The 15,809-nt window shown below is 45.3% G+C and overlaps 1 protein-coding gene across 4 annotated transcripts in view; it reads left to right on the top strand.

Annotated features, from left to right (window-relative positions):
• Positions 1–730: 730 nt before the first annotated feature.
• TUFT1 (tuftelin 1) overlaps positions 731–15,809 on the top strand; it is a gene marked incomplete at its 3' end in the record, with an annotated part of 29,763 nt that continues 14,684 nt past the window's right edge. Inside the window, exons 1-3 of one of the 4 annotated variants that reach the window (XM_081120594.1) lie at positions 752–872; positions 15,071–15,145; positions 15,542–15,643. In XM_081120594.1, coding sequence (XP_080976720.1) covers positions 813–872; positions 15,071–15,145; positions 15,542–15,643 — 237 coding nt within the window. In that variant the 5' untranslated portion in view covers positions 752–812. Of the gene's footprint in view, positions 873–15,070; positions 15,146–15,541; positions 15,644–15,809 lie in introns of all 4 variants that reach the window. The other 3 variants (XM_081120595.1, XM_081120596.1, XM_081120597.1) reach the window with 3 other exon arrangements.

The following is a 15,809-nucleotide window of genomic DNA, read 5'->3' as shown; positions in this document are numbered from 1 at the left end:
GAGCAGCCACCTGCAGAGAGCAGGCTGGGAAGAGGCTCCAAGGTCTTGGATGGCTATGCTCTCTTTCAGACCCTTAAGATGCTAACCTGGGCTTAGGGAGCAAATGCCACTGGAGAAATCGAGACTCATCCTTTCTCAAGAATACAATTCCTTTTAAGGACACGTCCCACCTCTCTGACCCTATCAGGGCAGCTTTGGTATAATAGCTTCTGCAAAACAAGCCCCACCCAGAGCCAAGCTGGCTCTGACTTTGGCCTGGGCCTCCTGCCAGGGAAGGGCACCTGCCAGACTGGCTTAGGCCAGTCTGAATGAGCTGGCCCTTGATGTCTGCATTTCTATGGTGGAGGAAATTTGCTCAGCTTCACAAAGCCTATAGACAGGCCTTTAAGTGGGGAGAAGAGAATGTCTGGACGCTTTTTTCCAACTCGTTCTCTAGGGTATGCTGGGTGATTATCTCTCACCAACACTGATCTTGGCGTTGAAAGGAGGGGACAGCAAAACTAAGGAAGCATGGTTGAGGTACAACCACACACGTTAGACAAAACTTGAGTTAAATAACCCCTGGTAGCTAGCGCCCAAGCCCCACCTTTATGTAAATCCCCTGTAGGGCAGATGGGCGGGTCCTGAGGCTTCTAGGCCACGCCCACTCCACGCTTTCGCTCAGTCGTTGGCGAACGGCGCCTTAGGGGCGTGTCTAATAGCCAGGCCCCGCCCCCCGCGCCTATACAAGGGGGCGGTTCCGCGCGCGCCCGCCTAGCTGGAGCCGGACGGCAGAGCTGTAGGCTGAGTGCTGCGAGCCGCGCGGGAAGAAGATGAACGGGACGCGGGGCTGGTGTACCCTGGTGGACGTGCAGCCGGAGGGGCAGACCGCGGTAAGAAAAAGCGGCCTCCCCGCCTCCCCACCTCGGTATAGTTGGCTTCCAATTCCGCCGCGCTCGCGCCCCGCGGCGAGTTCGCTGACATCACCTGGTGCCGCGCTCGGTGCAGTCAGGTCCTCGCGGCGTTTCCCTTTTCTCCCGCCCGGCGGCGGGCAGTGGGATTCTTGGGAAGTCGCGGGATGGAGATTCTTGAGGCTCGAGGACTCCTGGCGTTCCTGCCCTTCGGGAGAACACTGCGGCTCCCGCCGGTGACTCGGCGCGGGTCGGTGGGACGCGCCGCTCTGGCGTCCTGTTGGCTGTAGATCGGGCGGTAGGCGAATGAGCTCCGGCGACGAGATCCCTGCGCTCTTTTGGACTTTGGGGCCCAACGAGGGAATGAGGCTTTTCTGTGGGTCCTAGTGACTTAAGCGGCCCTTCGAAGAACTTTTTGGTGCTTTGGGTGATCAGTAACAAAGGGTAGGGAGTGAAATCCTAGGGCTTGGACTGGAGGGGGAAGGAGTAGGATTCCTAGTGCGCCGAGATTTGCCAGGAACGCTCTCTAGGAGGGATAGGGCTGTCTGCTTAGGGGTCACCTCTCTGCTTGGATTTCTCCTTTCCCCTTTCAGTTTTCCTGCCCCCCCCCCCAGCCCTCCACTCCCCACATTGGCCAACCGATAGCTTCCTGGGGCGATTTATTGGTTTTGCTTTCTTCTCCTGCATCCAAGTCCAGGGCAAGGAAATGCGGGAACCTGGGGCGAGAAGGGAAGGGAAGTGACCGACGCCGCAGGGTTTCTGGACGGACTGAGGGTTGCTGAGAGAGGGGAGTTGTCCAGTGCTAACCGATCTGCCCTGCTCCCCTCACTCCCTGGCTCCCTGTCCCTGCCCTCCCAACCCCAGCTGACCATATGGTTTTCCCCGCAGAGAGGCAGAGGAAGGTAACTTGTGGCTGAGTGTTGCTAGGCTCTGCTGGGGAACTTAATCCAGAATGGGTGTGTACTATTTCATGTATTTCCAAGCTATTGTGGGTGAGAGTGAAATGGGAGCTAACGTGATGGGGAGTTTGTATCCCTCCCTCCCCTGCTCCCCTCCCCCCTCCCCTCCGTAGCTGATTCCCTTTCCCTCTTCCTGTCTCTGCAAGCCCCTGAGGTAGCTGCCCCAGCTGCACCTGGATTGGCTCTTCTTCAAAGAATACTTATGGAATAGTTGCTCATTTCAGGTTATGGTAGAGGTGATTACTGTCCACAGTCGCCTCTCCATTGCTGCCCAGGCTGTGTTTCTACCACCTTACAATACAGGTCTTGTTGCTCCTGCCGAACCCGGGTCCCCCAATCCCTAGTCTCTGTAGCCTGCTGCTCCCCAGCTATGGGATGCTGTAGAGATGGAAAAAAATCCACTCCCTGTTGTGTCTCAGCTCCAAGTCCTATACACCATGCTCTTGCTCACTGGTTTGGTATGGTTGAGGCAGTGCAATGGGTATGAGGAAAATTAAGGAGAGGGATGTTAGTGCTTCTTTTTGCTTGCTGTAGAAGAGATCTAGAAAGGTCTTAAGACCAAGGCACTGGCAGTGTTGAGAATGAATCAACACCCTCTTCTATTCCTTGATGTTTTGCTGGTTGTCCAGTGGGGCAGAAAGTTGGTAGGAAAATTATGAGCAAGGGATTCTAACCATAGTTTGAAGCTTAAGCAGACACCTCTAGAACAGGGGGAGACAGAAAATCACTTTTATTCCTTCTTTCTAGGTTGGACTTGAGAGCTATTTACTTCAAAGCTGGGAATGAAATAATCGTTGTCCAGATCTGATCCTGGAGACATTCCTGAGCTCTTAAGCAGGAGGAGGGGGTGATAAACATTTACTCCGTCATGGAACAGGCTTTATTCTGGATTCCTCTCCTCTGAGCCAGCCTGCAGATAGAATTTTATGGCTCTGAACAGTCCCCAGGAACTAGCATATAGTCACACCATTGAGTGAGTGCTCAGTGCATGAGCAAATGAGTGAGTAAATGAACAGACGTTTCTTCTGATGTCAGCAGTGTAGACAGTTTACCCAGTTGGTGTGTACCAGTGAGAGTCAGGACCCTGGGACTCTGTTGGCGTTTCCCCACCATCCAGGCCATGTGTCTTAGTGCACCACACGTGGACATGGAAATATGGCTCATATACTCTCTGGGTTGTTTTTAATTGTTGGTGGCAGATGCAGCAGGTATATGGAGCCAGTGTGTTTCAAACTGCAGATCATAACCACTAGCGGGTGTGAAATCAACTTAGTGGGTTAGAACTAGTATTAGAAAAGAAAGATCCCGATTATATGACATTATGGCAAAGACAAAACTATGGAGACAATAAAAAGATCAGTAGTTGCCAGGAGTTTTGGGGGGTGAGGGGATGATTAATGGATAGAACACTGAGGACTTTTTAGGGCAGTGAAAATATTCTGTATGATATAATGATGGATATATATCTTTACACTTTTGTCCAGACCCATGGAATGTATAGCACCATTCACTTCATTAGCGTGAACCCTAAGGTGAAATATCAACTTTGGGTGATTATGATGTGTTAATTTAGGTTCATCCTTAGTAAAAAAAAAAAAAAAAGGTACCATTCTGGTGAATGATTTTGATAATAGGGAAGTCTATGCATGTAAGGGGGCAGGACATGTATGGGAAATCTCTGTACCTGCCCTTTGACTTTGTTGTAAACCTTAAAACTGCTCTAAAAAAATAGTCTTAAAAAAGGAAATAAATGAACACTCTCAGAATGTTAGGGTAGACATTTTCTGCAAAACTTTTGTTTCAGTTATATATATGTATACGTATTATATTGGATTGTGATGTAAAATGTATTTTTTAGGTCAAAAGTTTGTAAACAACTATAGTAAGTTATACTGGCAAATAAAAGCATAAGTCAACCTCAAACATTAGATATTCCCATTAAGTTTCTTTGGTTATAAGCAACAGAGTGACTCCGCCTAACTTAAGCAGGAGAGGAATTTATTAGAAGGAAATGGGCAGCTCAAAGAATTTAAGGGAAAACTTAAAAAGTCTGAACCAAGGGAGTCCTGGGGCTTGTGTAGGTGGAAGGAACTAATGGAGAGTCTCTAATTCTAGGTGAATTGGTTCCAGCTGTCTTTTTGCTGTTTTGCTCAAGATTCCAGGAAGAGGGTGCCATTGGCCCCAAGACCCCCTTGGCTAGGGCAGGGGGGTTCCCTGATTGACAGGAGGGAGATTCTCCAAAGCAAAACCCAAGTGCTTTTACCAGTAGAGGATGGAAGCTGCCTGGCAAAAGCAGTAGATGTTCACTGCATTAGACTTTGATTGGCATATCTCTGATTTTCTTTCTTTTTCTTTTAAAATCATTTTCCAGCCCTGGCCAGTGTGGCTCAGTTGGTTGGGTGACATCCTGTGCACCGAAGAGTTGCCGGTTCTATTCCTGGTCAGGGCACCTGCCCAGATTTTGGGCTTGATCCCAATAGGGGCGTGCAGGAAGCAGCTGATGTTTCGCTCTCACATAGATGTTTCTCTTTCCCTCTCCCTTCCCCTCTCTCTAAAAATTAATTAAAAAATGTTAAAAATATATATTTTTCTTTTGAAAAATATGCATGATTTTTAAAAGATCTAATAATAGCAAAAGGCTTAAAAAAAAAAAGCAAGTAGTTCCTTACCCCAAGTCCTCTCCGTGGAAGTAGCCAGTTCAGCTCTTTTAGCTCTTTTGTCTGGTGTTTACTGCTGGTTTCTAAATAATATGTTTATAGTAATACTTTTTGGTCTATCAGGTTTAGACATCTATTGAGTTCCTGCTGTAGGAATTATAGGAAAGTGTATACTCCCACCCCTTACACCCTCTCTTTTTCTTCTCCCATCCTCTTAATGTAATTACATCACAGTTTTTGGCTAAGCTATGATTTCTGTTAATAGCATGTGGTTAAGAGCCTGGTTTGGGGTACCTGACCCAGTGGGCTGTCAGGGCTTCAGTGTTTCCTTCGCCCAAGAAACTTTGGTAAATTACTTCAGCTCCTCAGACTCGTTTTCCTGTAAAACAGGGATAATAATTGCACCCTTCTCATAAAGTTGTAGGGATTAAATAAGGTAATTCATAGGAAACCAGTGCCTGGCACATGGTAAATCCTCAGGTGTTAGCTGTTATTTTCTATTTGCTATTTACTGGCTTAGACTAGACTGGTAGCCTCTCCTGAGACCCTTGGCCAAGGGATAGAGGAGTCTGGGAGCTCTCTGGTCTGGTCTAGGTTTGCTCCTTCTCATAATGTTGACATTTGTGTGTTCTTATTGTTGCTTTTCCCCTTTCCTCTGCCAGTGGAGGAAGGAGACACCTGAAGAGAAGGGGCCTGTAGGTAGACCCAGGGTGAAGACCTGAGTGACCTTTGCTAGTCCCAGCTCAGCCAGGACTGGCTTAGACAGAATCATGATCAAGTTCATATTCTGGCATCCCCCTCTGGGCCCCTTTCCTCCCCCTTTTTCTGACCACAGACGAAGCAGCTGGTGTCCCCTGATGGGTTCTTTGATTCCCTTTAAATAACCTGTCATTGTTCCCCTTCCTTAGCTACTGCACCGTTTTCATCCACTCTCATTTTGTATCTTGATTAGTCTTGGCCAGAGTGGTTCTCTTAATGCCCTGGTGCATTTGCAATTTTTTTCATCTGCTGCAATCTGAACCTCTGTCTTTACTCCAGCATAGGTGTCATTCCTTTAGGACCTCAGAAAATTGAATTCGTTTAATACTAAGTCTTTCCTGAGCCCCACTCTTTTAAAAATATATATACATATATATAACTAAAGCTGTGATTTATTGAAGACTTACCATGGGCCTCATTTTATTATATCAGCTTTATTGACATATAATTTACATACTATACAAGTCACCCTTTTAAAGTGTACAATTCAATGGTTTTCAGTATATTCACAGAGTTGTATGGTCATCAACACAGTCAATTTTAGAACATTTTCCTCACCCCATGAAGAAACCCTGTTTTGTTAGTAGTCACTTATGCCCACCTCCCGCCCCAGCCCTAGACAACCACCAGTCTACTTTCTTTATGGATTTGCCTATTCTAGATGTTTTATATAATGTATAAATACAACGTAACCATAGTTATGTATGTGATTCTTTGTCACTTACTACTTTCAATTAGCATGATGTTTTTAAGGTTGATCCATGTAACATGAATCAGTACTTCATTCCTCTTTATGGCTGAATAATGTTCCATTGTATGGCTATATTATCATGTGTTCATCGTGGATAAATATTGGTGGACATTTGGGTTGTTTCTACCTTTTGTCTGGATAATACTGCCATGAACATTTATTGACACATTTTTGTGTTGACCTTTGTTTTCATTTCTCTTGGAGAGAAATATCTAGGAGCGGAGTTGCTGGGTCAGAATATTTCCATTTTAAAATAGGATTGATCTGGAGTCACTGATGTTTACTTGCTCCGAATGAATGAATGAATTCTAAAATGATGAAAACCCTGGCTGTGTGACACCTGGGTGGGGAAGAAACTCCTGGGCAGAGGAACCTTTCAAGTTTGGTGACTGGCTCTTCCTTCCACTCATGATGACACCTGCCCCAAGCTCAAGCCATAAATTCCTCTTCACACTATTTCAGCCCCCTCATTCATTGCCAGAGTTTTACTTTCAGGAGCACTACAGCTGATGTGTCCAGGTCTACCAGGAATTTGGGGAATCCTGGGCTCTGCCAGAGGATCTGGAAGCAGAGGCTTACTCAGTCACCATGCATTTGGCACCAACATTGGCCCATATTTCTCTAGGGTGTGTGTGTGTGTGTGTGCACCCAGATGGTTTCGGTTCCAGACACGTGTGCTCAGAGCTGGTGAGACAAGCTTCCCTGCCTGCTGGTAATTCTGGTATATGCCTCTTTGGGTTATGCAGAGTCTTGTGAAATACCTTCGTTTCCTAAGGGTGGGGAGGTTTGGTTGGAAGAATGGGTATGTGCCAGGGAGGCTGGTAGTCCAGATTTAAGCCTGGCCAGCAGGGGCAGGGAGAAGGAAAGAAAATATAGAGTAGGATGGGAATGGGTAGATGAAGGGGAAAAAGGAAATGGGAGGCACAAAAGCAAAAAATCACAAGCGAGGTAGAGACTAAAGAGGGCAGGGTCACTGGTGCCAGGCCTTTGAGGGGAGGGGCACTGAGGAACCACCCCTTCATCCACATTGGCTGGGCACTGGGTGGGTTTCCTGGAGAGAGCCCGGCTCAGCGAAAGGGTGTGTCCTTCAGAGCTGAGATTTGGGAGCCCACCTTCCTCTACGTATGCACTCTCCCTGCCAGGCCCCGGCTTTTCCAGTGCCAGGACTCCAGGTAATGAGAAGGGCTGCCCCACTTAGGGGACCATCCTAAATCCCTTTTGCTCATTTCACCTCCCAATCACACCGTTAGCCCTCGGCATAGAGGTTGTCCAGCCCATGCTCTTTGGCAGGTAGCCAGACAAAAACAAACACCTGTTTTGTTGGCTAATCTGTGGGAAGAAGTAGGAATGATTCTTTGTGTAATACTCAATAAAGGGCCACTTCTGGCCCAGAGACCTCTGAAGAAGGCAGGACCAAGGACACCTGACACCTGCAAACTGAGTGGATTGGGAGTCTCAGCAGAGAGGGGTAGGCCCCCAGCACGCCATCTGGCCCTCTTCTTTGACTTGATTGGGGCTTTCCTCACCCTAGCCTCTTGGGAGCCAGTGTTTCAAGGGGCTAGCTATTCCCATTTCTCAGAGGGGGACAACTGCAGTGGCTATTACTGCAGTAACTTGAGAGACTACATGGAAGAGGGGACGATTGAGGGACAATGCAATGGAGGAGCAGGCTACAAGGTGAAGGTGAATTAAGGACACTGATTTCCAGCTCGGGCAGTCTGCGTTTCCCTTATTTCCTCTTAGAAGCACCCTTCACCCTTACCTACCACCCAGTGCTCATGGCCCCCATAGAGGCCTGGAGAGTGGGACTTGGGGAAACCTAGGTTTTCCCCATAGATCTTTCTCTGTTCATGTGAGCCTGCGATGTGAGAACCTCTGGGGGCCTCCCTGTTTATCTCCCTAGCTAGCGTCTAGACCTCTAAGCCCTCAGCTGTGTTCACCCCTCCCTCCCCATTCGGAGGAGTGAGTCACAGCAGGAGATTTGTTTGAACAGAGCAAGGCCGCCTATAATTTGGAGGTGGCTGGGCCTCTCCCCAAGACTGTTTATGAGGTTGGAGGCTGCTTACCTTGTGATTAGCTCGGTTCCTTTTTTTCCCTGGAGAAGAATGCTCCACTTTGTATCTTGCCTTTCAGTGAGTCCCCAGTGGGGACCACCCTGCTAGACATTTGGGGGTATTCCTAAAGCTCTCTGGAGCCCACTAACAGCCCTGAGGGCACTCTAGCTCCAGAAAACAACCAATGGCACCAAGCAGAGAGGGGCCCGGGTTTCCCTCCTGAACTCTGGGTTGGGATTGTGGGGTGAGGTCCGTGACCTTGCTGACTCGGTTTTCTGATTTTGGAGGATGAGGTGCCAGAGCGAACCCTAGATTTATTCACAGGCTCCATTTAGACAGTTTGTCTCACCCTCCCTCCTCCCTCGCAGTCTTTCTAGAGCTCCTTGGGAAAGTAACGCTGTCTCACCTTTGTGAAGTGATTTATGGTTTGCAAAGCACTTTCACACTGTTTCTGCACATGTCCCTACCTGCCTAAAGGCAGGGTAGCTATTATCATTCCCATTTTGCAGATAGAAAACTGAGGCCCAGAGAGAGAAAGCGATTTGCTAAAGGGTGAATAGCTGTCAGTTGGACTCAGACCTCACCTCTGACTCCCAAGTTTAGTACTTTCCCCCCTCTTTATTTATATATTTTATTATAGGAGTGCTGCGCAAATACATTTTTGTTGCTCAAGTTTAAAACACTATAGAAGTATATGGCATGAAAGTCCCTTTACTCTCTGCCCTTCTCTAGTTTCGCATATGGGAATTCGGTGCTTTTTCTATGTGTTTATTTTCAAGAAATACCATGTGGCATTATGGTTAGGAGCGCAGACTCTGGAGCCACGGGCCTGGTTTTGAATCCTGGCTCTGTTCCTTACTAGTTACATGACCTTGGGCAAGATACTTGACTCCTGTGCCTCAGTTTTCTCATTTGTTAAATGGGGATGTCGATAATGATAGCTACCATACAGTGTTGTTAGGATTAAATGAATTAATACATGTAAAGCATTTAGAACAGGACCCAATAGGGCTCATCATGTAGTAATTGCTATATATTTAGGAGTTGGCAGCTATCATGACTATGAAAAATATATACATATATACTTAAGTATGCATACTTAAATAAATGAGAAGTCGTATTTTATGAATTAATTTATGACTTGCTTTTTTCACTTAATAGATCTTAGTGATTTCTCCTGTTGGTGTGTAAAGGTTATTTATCAGCAGTGTAGTGTTCCATAGTATAGACGTTGCCATCCTTTATTCACTCACTCACTAGAGAATGTTTATGCTCTTTCCAGTTTTTAACTATTATAAGCAGTATTGCAGTCAACAGTTTTATACATATATCTTTGGGCAGTTGTGCGTGGATTTTCATAGAGCATCCTTCCTAAAAGCAGAATTACTGCATCAAAGGGTTGACGAAATATGGAAATTCTTTTTATTAATGTTGCCAAATTCACTTCCAAAAATGCTTTTGCAAACTTACACTGTCTCCAACAATATATGAGATTAGTCTTTTCCCCCTTCATCCTCACTAATCCTGGATAGTATCAGTATCTTTAATATTTGCCATTGAGTTGGTCTAAAAATGATATTTCTGCAGGGTTTACGTGAAGAAAATCCATTGCTTTACTGAAAAGCAAGAAAGAAGACATATATATGGAAAGTTTTAAAGCATAGCAATAAAATGGGCACCTGTGGACTGAATGCCTAGTTTAACAATTCTTTTGAAGCTCCCAGGGTCCCTTCTAGATTCTGATCCTCTGCTTCCTCCCCAGAAGTGATCGCTGTCGTGAATTTTGTGTTTTTCCTTTTTATTACTACACGCCCAAGCAATATGTTGCTTAGTTTGACATATATTTAACTTTATATACATGGTATCATCTATATTCTATAGCTTACTTTTTCACTTGACATTAATCTTGAAATTCATTCATGTCGATGCATGTAGCTGTAGTTCACTTATTTTCACAGCTGAATTTCATTGTATTAATATGCCGGAGTTTATTCATGCATTTGCTTGTCAGTGGACCAGCTGGGTTGTTTCCAGTGTTTTGCCACTGCAAGCAATGCTGCTGTGAGCATACTTCTACATGTCTTATTTTTATACTGAAATCTCCAAGTTTAGTGAAATCTCCTCCCACCCCCGCCAAATGATAACCCACTATTGTTTTCACTTGCATTTTCCTGATTATTGGCGAGGTGGAACATCTTATATATACACCCATTAGTCACTTTTATTTCTTCTTAGAGTTGCCTTTCTTAGCCTTTGCTCATTTCCCCCCTACTTCCCCCTCCTCTTCGTATCTACTTTTCCCAGTATTTTACACCACTTCTTGAAACTGAGGAGTCTGCGTTTCTTACCTGGAATTCAAGCAAGTACCTGCTCTAGGCCAGGCACTGCTAAAAATAAGCTCTCTGTGTAGTCAAGGAGCTTGTGCTTTCATTGGGGGAGATGAATGAATAGGCAGTTAGGAAGGAATGAGGTGGGTCAGTGTTAATAGCGTGGGATGTGTACTGTGCAGGGAGCAGGCTCTCACTGAGGAGGGCTGGGCTGAGACCGTCAGAGAAAGGATGGCCCAGCTAAGCTTTGAAGGCCGAGTGGGAATTTTTCAAGGAGGCCAGAGAAGGGAGGGTGACCCAGGAGGGGAAGACAATGCGCGCACCTGTGGGGAGGTGGGAGCATGCACTTTGCTTGTTTTTATACTGTTTATATTAGTGGAATCCTCTAGTACACGGCTGTGTCTGAATTCTTTTGGTTAATATTTCTGTGAGGTTTATCCACGTTGCATGTACAGTAGTTCGTTTTTCCCCGTTGTACGGCTGTGTCAGAATCATCCATTCTACCCGTGATGACTCTTTGGGTAATTTCTAGTTTCAGGCTATTAAAATGAAGTTACTAGTGTGTGTTTTTATGGGGAGCATCTGCAGGCACTTCTGTTGGGAAGACAGCCAGGCGTGGAATTGCTGTTACAGGGCGTGCGCATGTTCGCCGGTGCATCTTCCAGAGTGGTCGTGGTAGTGAGCGACCCGTCTGCCAGTCTGCGAGAGTTTTGATTATTCCAAATCCTCCAACACTCGGGTTGTTTTGTTCGTTTGAGTTCATCCTGGTGGGTATTTCGTATTACTCGCTTGTGGTTCTCGTTCTTTGATGACGGTGACTAATGAGGGTGAACCCTTTCTTCGTGTTTATTGACCATTCGGATATCCTCTTATGTGATATGTTTATTAAAGTTTTTCTTCCTCTGTCTTTCTCTCCTTCCCTCCCCCACCCTTTCCTCTCTTTCTCGTTTTAAATACATTTTTTCAAATTTTTGGAATCATTTCTTATTTACAGAAAATTGCAAAGTTGGTACAGGAAATTCTTGTATGTCCTTCGCCCAGTTTCCCCCGATGTTAACATCGCACGTAACCAAGGTGTATTTGTCCTCACTGAGAAATTAATGTTGATATGATGTTAACTAAATTATAGACTTGGTTTCGGTTTTACCAGTTTTCTACTAATGTCCTCTTTCTGATCCAGGATCCAGTCAGCCCAGGATACCACACTGTACTTAGTTTGTCTCGTAGGCATTCTTTATATATTCTGAATGTCCTTTGTTACATATATGTAGAGTGACTGTCTTCTGCTCTGTGCTTGCCATGCACTCGCTCAGTGTCTTCTTTTCCTGAGCCGCACTGGCCAGGGCAACTCAGCGGTGTCTTTTGATGAACAAAAGTTCTAAATTTTAATATAGTCCAGTTTATTTTCTGGAGAAGATTTTTTGTGCCATTTTTAAGAAAATTTTTGCCTTTGCCAAGGTCATAAAGATGTTCTCTTTTTTCCCCCTGTAAAATCTTTATTGTTTTGCTTTTTACATTTCACTCAGCAATCCACTTGGAATTGATGTTTGTATGTGGTGTGAGGTAGGAGTTAACATACATCTTTTTCATAACAAGGCGTTTTTACTTGAACCTATAAGCATAAAGAATGTGCTTATGGAAAATATTTTGAAGAGGAGCATTATTTCAAATTTTGAGGAATTGGCACTTTTGTATACCAGTGATTTTTGTGTAAATCTCTGTATTCTCGCTTAAGCATCGTACTCTGTTTTACCAACTAATAAATTAAGGCTGAGGGAGCATAAGATCACTACACACAACAACGGAAAGCCAGAGCCAGTGTTTGAACCAAGGTCTAACTGTTCCAAGTGCTATTCTTTTTCTGCAAAGAAGAAAGTCAGGTTGGGTTTGACAGGTAATGGATCAGGCAATAAATCTGGTGGTGATCTAGGTACTGTTGTGTATCATTTTGTTCTATCAAAGTAAAGTGTATTTCTAAAATAAATAAAATGCAAGAAATAATAAAAAAATTGATAATCACCTTCATGAGGGGCTAGGTTGAATAAATTATGTTAATCTATTCAGTGGAGTACTAGTGGCTATTAAAAGCCAGTTTTAAAGAATGTTTAATGTGATGAAACTTAATGATGAAATAGTAAAGGGGAAAAAAGCAAGTCTATAACTATGTACAGTGGTATGACTTTAAAAAATACACATAGAAAAATTGTAAGGAATACACTAACATTTTAATAGTGGCTATTTGAGGGTAGTAGGATTATAAGCACTTATTTTCTTTATTATATTTTAAAATTTTTGTCCCTAAAAGTGTTTTCCTTCCCCCCCCCCCAGATAGTTGTAGATTCACATGCAGTTATAAGAAGTAATAGCGATCGCCTGTACTCTTTACTTAGTTCCTCAGTGATAACATCTTGCAAAACTGTAGTACACTGTCACAACCAGGATAGTGACATCAATACAGTCAAGACACAGAATATTTTCATCATCACAAAGATACTTCAGGTTGCCCTTTTAGAGCCACACCCACTTCCTCCCCACCCCCATCTTCTCCTGAACTCCTGGCAACCACTACTCTGTTCTCTATTTTTGTAATTTTGTCATTTCAAGAATTTTACTGAAATGGAACTACGCAGAATATAGGCATTTGTGATTGGCTTCTTTCACTTGGCGTAATTCTCTGGAAATCGTTGTTGCAGGCATCCGTGATTTGTTCCTTTTATTGCTGAGTAGTAGTAAGTATTCCATGGTATGGATGTACCACAGTTTGTATAAACATTCTTCTACTGAAGGATGTCTGGGTTGTTTCTAGTTTTGGGGTAATACAAATAAAGCTGCTATAAATAGCTTTTCCCACACCCTCCAGATATGGGGAGACGCATGTCTGTGTCCTGGGGAGAAGTTGGCAGCCACTCTGGCTCTTTTGCAGCCACTCTGGCTCTTTTGAAATCATTTCCTCCTCTTAATCTAGATGTCATGGAGCACTCACTGTGTTAAGGGCTGTGACACATGGCCACCCACAAGGAGTTAACAATTAGAAGGGACATTTCCTCATGGAACCCAAATAGCTAAGAGGCGGAGGCAGGTGCCACAGGAGCCCCTGTGATACCGAGCAAGCTCAGGGAGGGGAGGAAGCATCATGGAAGATGTGGCATTTGAATGTGAGCTCTTGGGGGCTTGCAGATGCCCCAGATGAAAATAAGAAGGAAGGACATATAAGACAAAGGAAATGCGAGCAGAGTCACTGACGTGGGAAGGCACGTATTGAATGGGGGGGCATGAGGAGCACTAGCAGAAGAGGTGAATTGACTCAGACTGTGGAGAGCCCTAAATGCCACACTAAGGAGCTGGCTTTTATTTATAGAAATTAAGTGTGTTTGTAAAACCAGCTACATTGCCAGGATTGGGAAGACTTAAGGGTCATGTGGAAGTGTCTTCGTGGTCTTTCAAGTCCCCCCATCTTATGTGGCAGAGAACAACTTCCACACATTTTCAGTTAACTTTCAACCAAAAAACACTCTCAGTTGGATGGTAGTATTCCCATTTTACAGTGAGAACACTGAGAGTTCAGTGTCTGACCACAGAGACCAATTTCTTCCCCGAGTTGCTCTTTCTTGAATAGGAAGGACTATTGCCTGTTCAAAGAAGCTTCTCCCAACTCCTGGGACAGAGTCTATCCCTCCTTCCTTCTTTCCTTCCAACAGGCATTTGGAAGTTAAGAGGGTGCCTTTAAATCTGTCAAGGCTAAGATAGCATTTATACTTCTGACCTCAAGGCAGGGGATGACCAGATGACCTCAAGATCACTTTTATCCTTGGATAGCTCAGCACCCATCTCCCCTTCTTTGCCTGGGAGAGGCACATACTCCCCTTTCATGATGTCACAGTATCGAAGCTGGAAGGATTCTTAGAGGTACTTAGTCCACCCTCTGATTTTTCTGGTTGGAGCCAGGGGACCCTGAGTGGCTAAGCCTCTCATCCACCTCTACACCTAACACAGGTTTTCGCTGGGTTTTGTTCATTCTACCTTGTTGACTGTCTCTCAATGTTATTATATCCCCAGATCTCCAGTTCCCCACTTTCCCTCTTACGGTATGTTTTTCCCCTCAGGTTTTCTATTTTCCCCACAATGTGTTTTTTAAACCTTTGAGTTATAAAAGAAAATCTGCTTCTTCCTTTCACATGAGGCTGCTCTCTAGATAAATACCTATTGTCTTGCCTGCTTTCATTTGGATAATGTCTGTGTGGCTCATAGAAATAGGGGTTCGGATTCAGGTACCTTCCTGTAGTTTGGTTCAGTAAATATATCCTAGTCTTGTAAAGTGCATCAGTAACTTCTGGGTTGGCTGTCAGGCGCAGAAATTCTGGACTGGGGATGACCAATCCAGGGATGCCCTTTTCAGGGGAAAAGAGAGTCCATGCAATGTGCTCGCTGTAACCTGAGGACCAGGGTAGCCCCCCTGCGGCTGCGTGGAGCATGTGCTGTGTAGTCTCTGGTGCCGTGTAGAGCACTGTCAGGCCCCAGAGACACCCTACCACACAGGAGCGGCCTGATCTTGGGCAAGCTGATGTCACCTCTCCAGACCTCAGCTTTTCCTGTCTGTGAAATGGCGATAATAAGGCCCACTCCACAGGGCTGGCAAAAGTAAAGGTTATTGTTGCTGTCATTGTCATTATTAGGGCAGCGTGGACATTCTCAGACTGACTCTCCAGAGTGAACTGACAGGAGATGAACTTGAACACATAGCCCAGAAGGTATGGAGGTCTCCGGAGGGGTGAGGTCTCCTCGCCTCTGCCAGTTCTCCTTCCTTGCCGCTGGCCTTCCTCCAGTGCTGCCTGGAGCCATCTCTGCTGCTGCCTGCGAGCATTTCCCTTCAGGCACACCCAGCTGACCTCAGCATGTTGCGCTGCTTTGGAGGATGGGGAGACCCCCACTAAAATGAAAACTAACCTGCAACTTCTACTAATTTCCCCTGTCTGGTGTCCTTGCTGCTGTGTGGCTTCCAGGAGAGGTTCTGAAATGAGTTTTTGGAAGGGAAAGTCAGACTAACCCCTTTGGAGGAGCAGGTTGTCTACATTGGTCAAGGTGCAGAAGCTCTGGGCTTGTCATATGATTTCTGAGCCACTTCTCTCTCTCTTTCTCTCTCTCAGGCGGGCAGGAAGACCTATTCCATGGTGTCTGGCCACTCCACCAGTCATTCTCTGGCGTCGGAACTGGTGGAGTCCAACGATGGACATGAGGAGATCATTAAGGTAAGCTCAGTTCACCTCTGCCTTTTCTCCCTCCATCCTTTCTCCCTGCTGCATGCGAGAGGGAGTGACTGACTTTGCCAAAGGGAGCTTATGGTTTGACTAGGAAGAACCACACCTGTGATGCTAGTTCCTAACCATCTCCTGGAAAAATCTTAGTTAGACCACA

The sequence above is a fragment of the Miniopterus schreibersii genome, assembly GCF_964146895.1.
Source record: "Miniopterus schreibersii genome assembly, chromosome: 19".
In the NCBI taxonomy this organism is placed as follows: Eukaryota; Metazoa; Chordata; class Mammalia; order Chiroptera; family Miniopteridae; genus Miniopterus; species Miniopterus schreibersii.
Note: the sequence above shows the minus strand (reverse complement) of the source record. Positions and strands in the feature narration are given on the sequence as shown.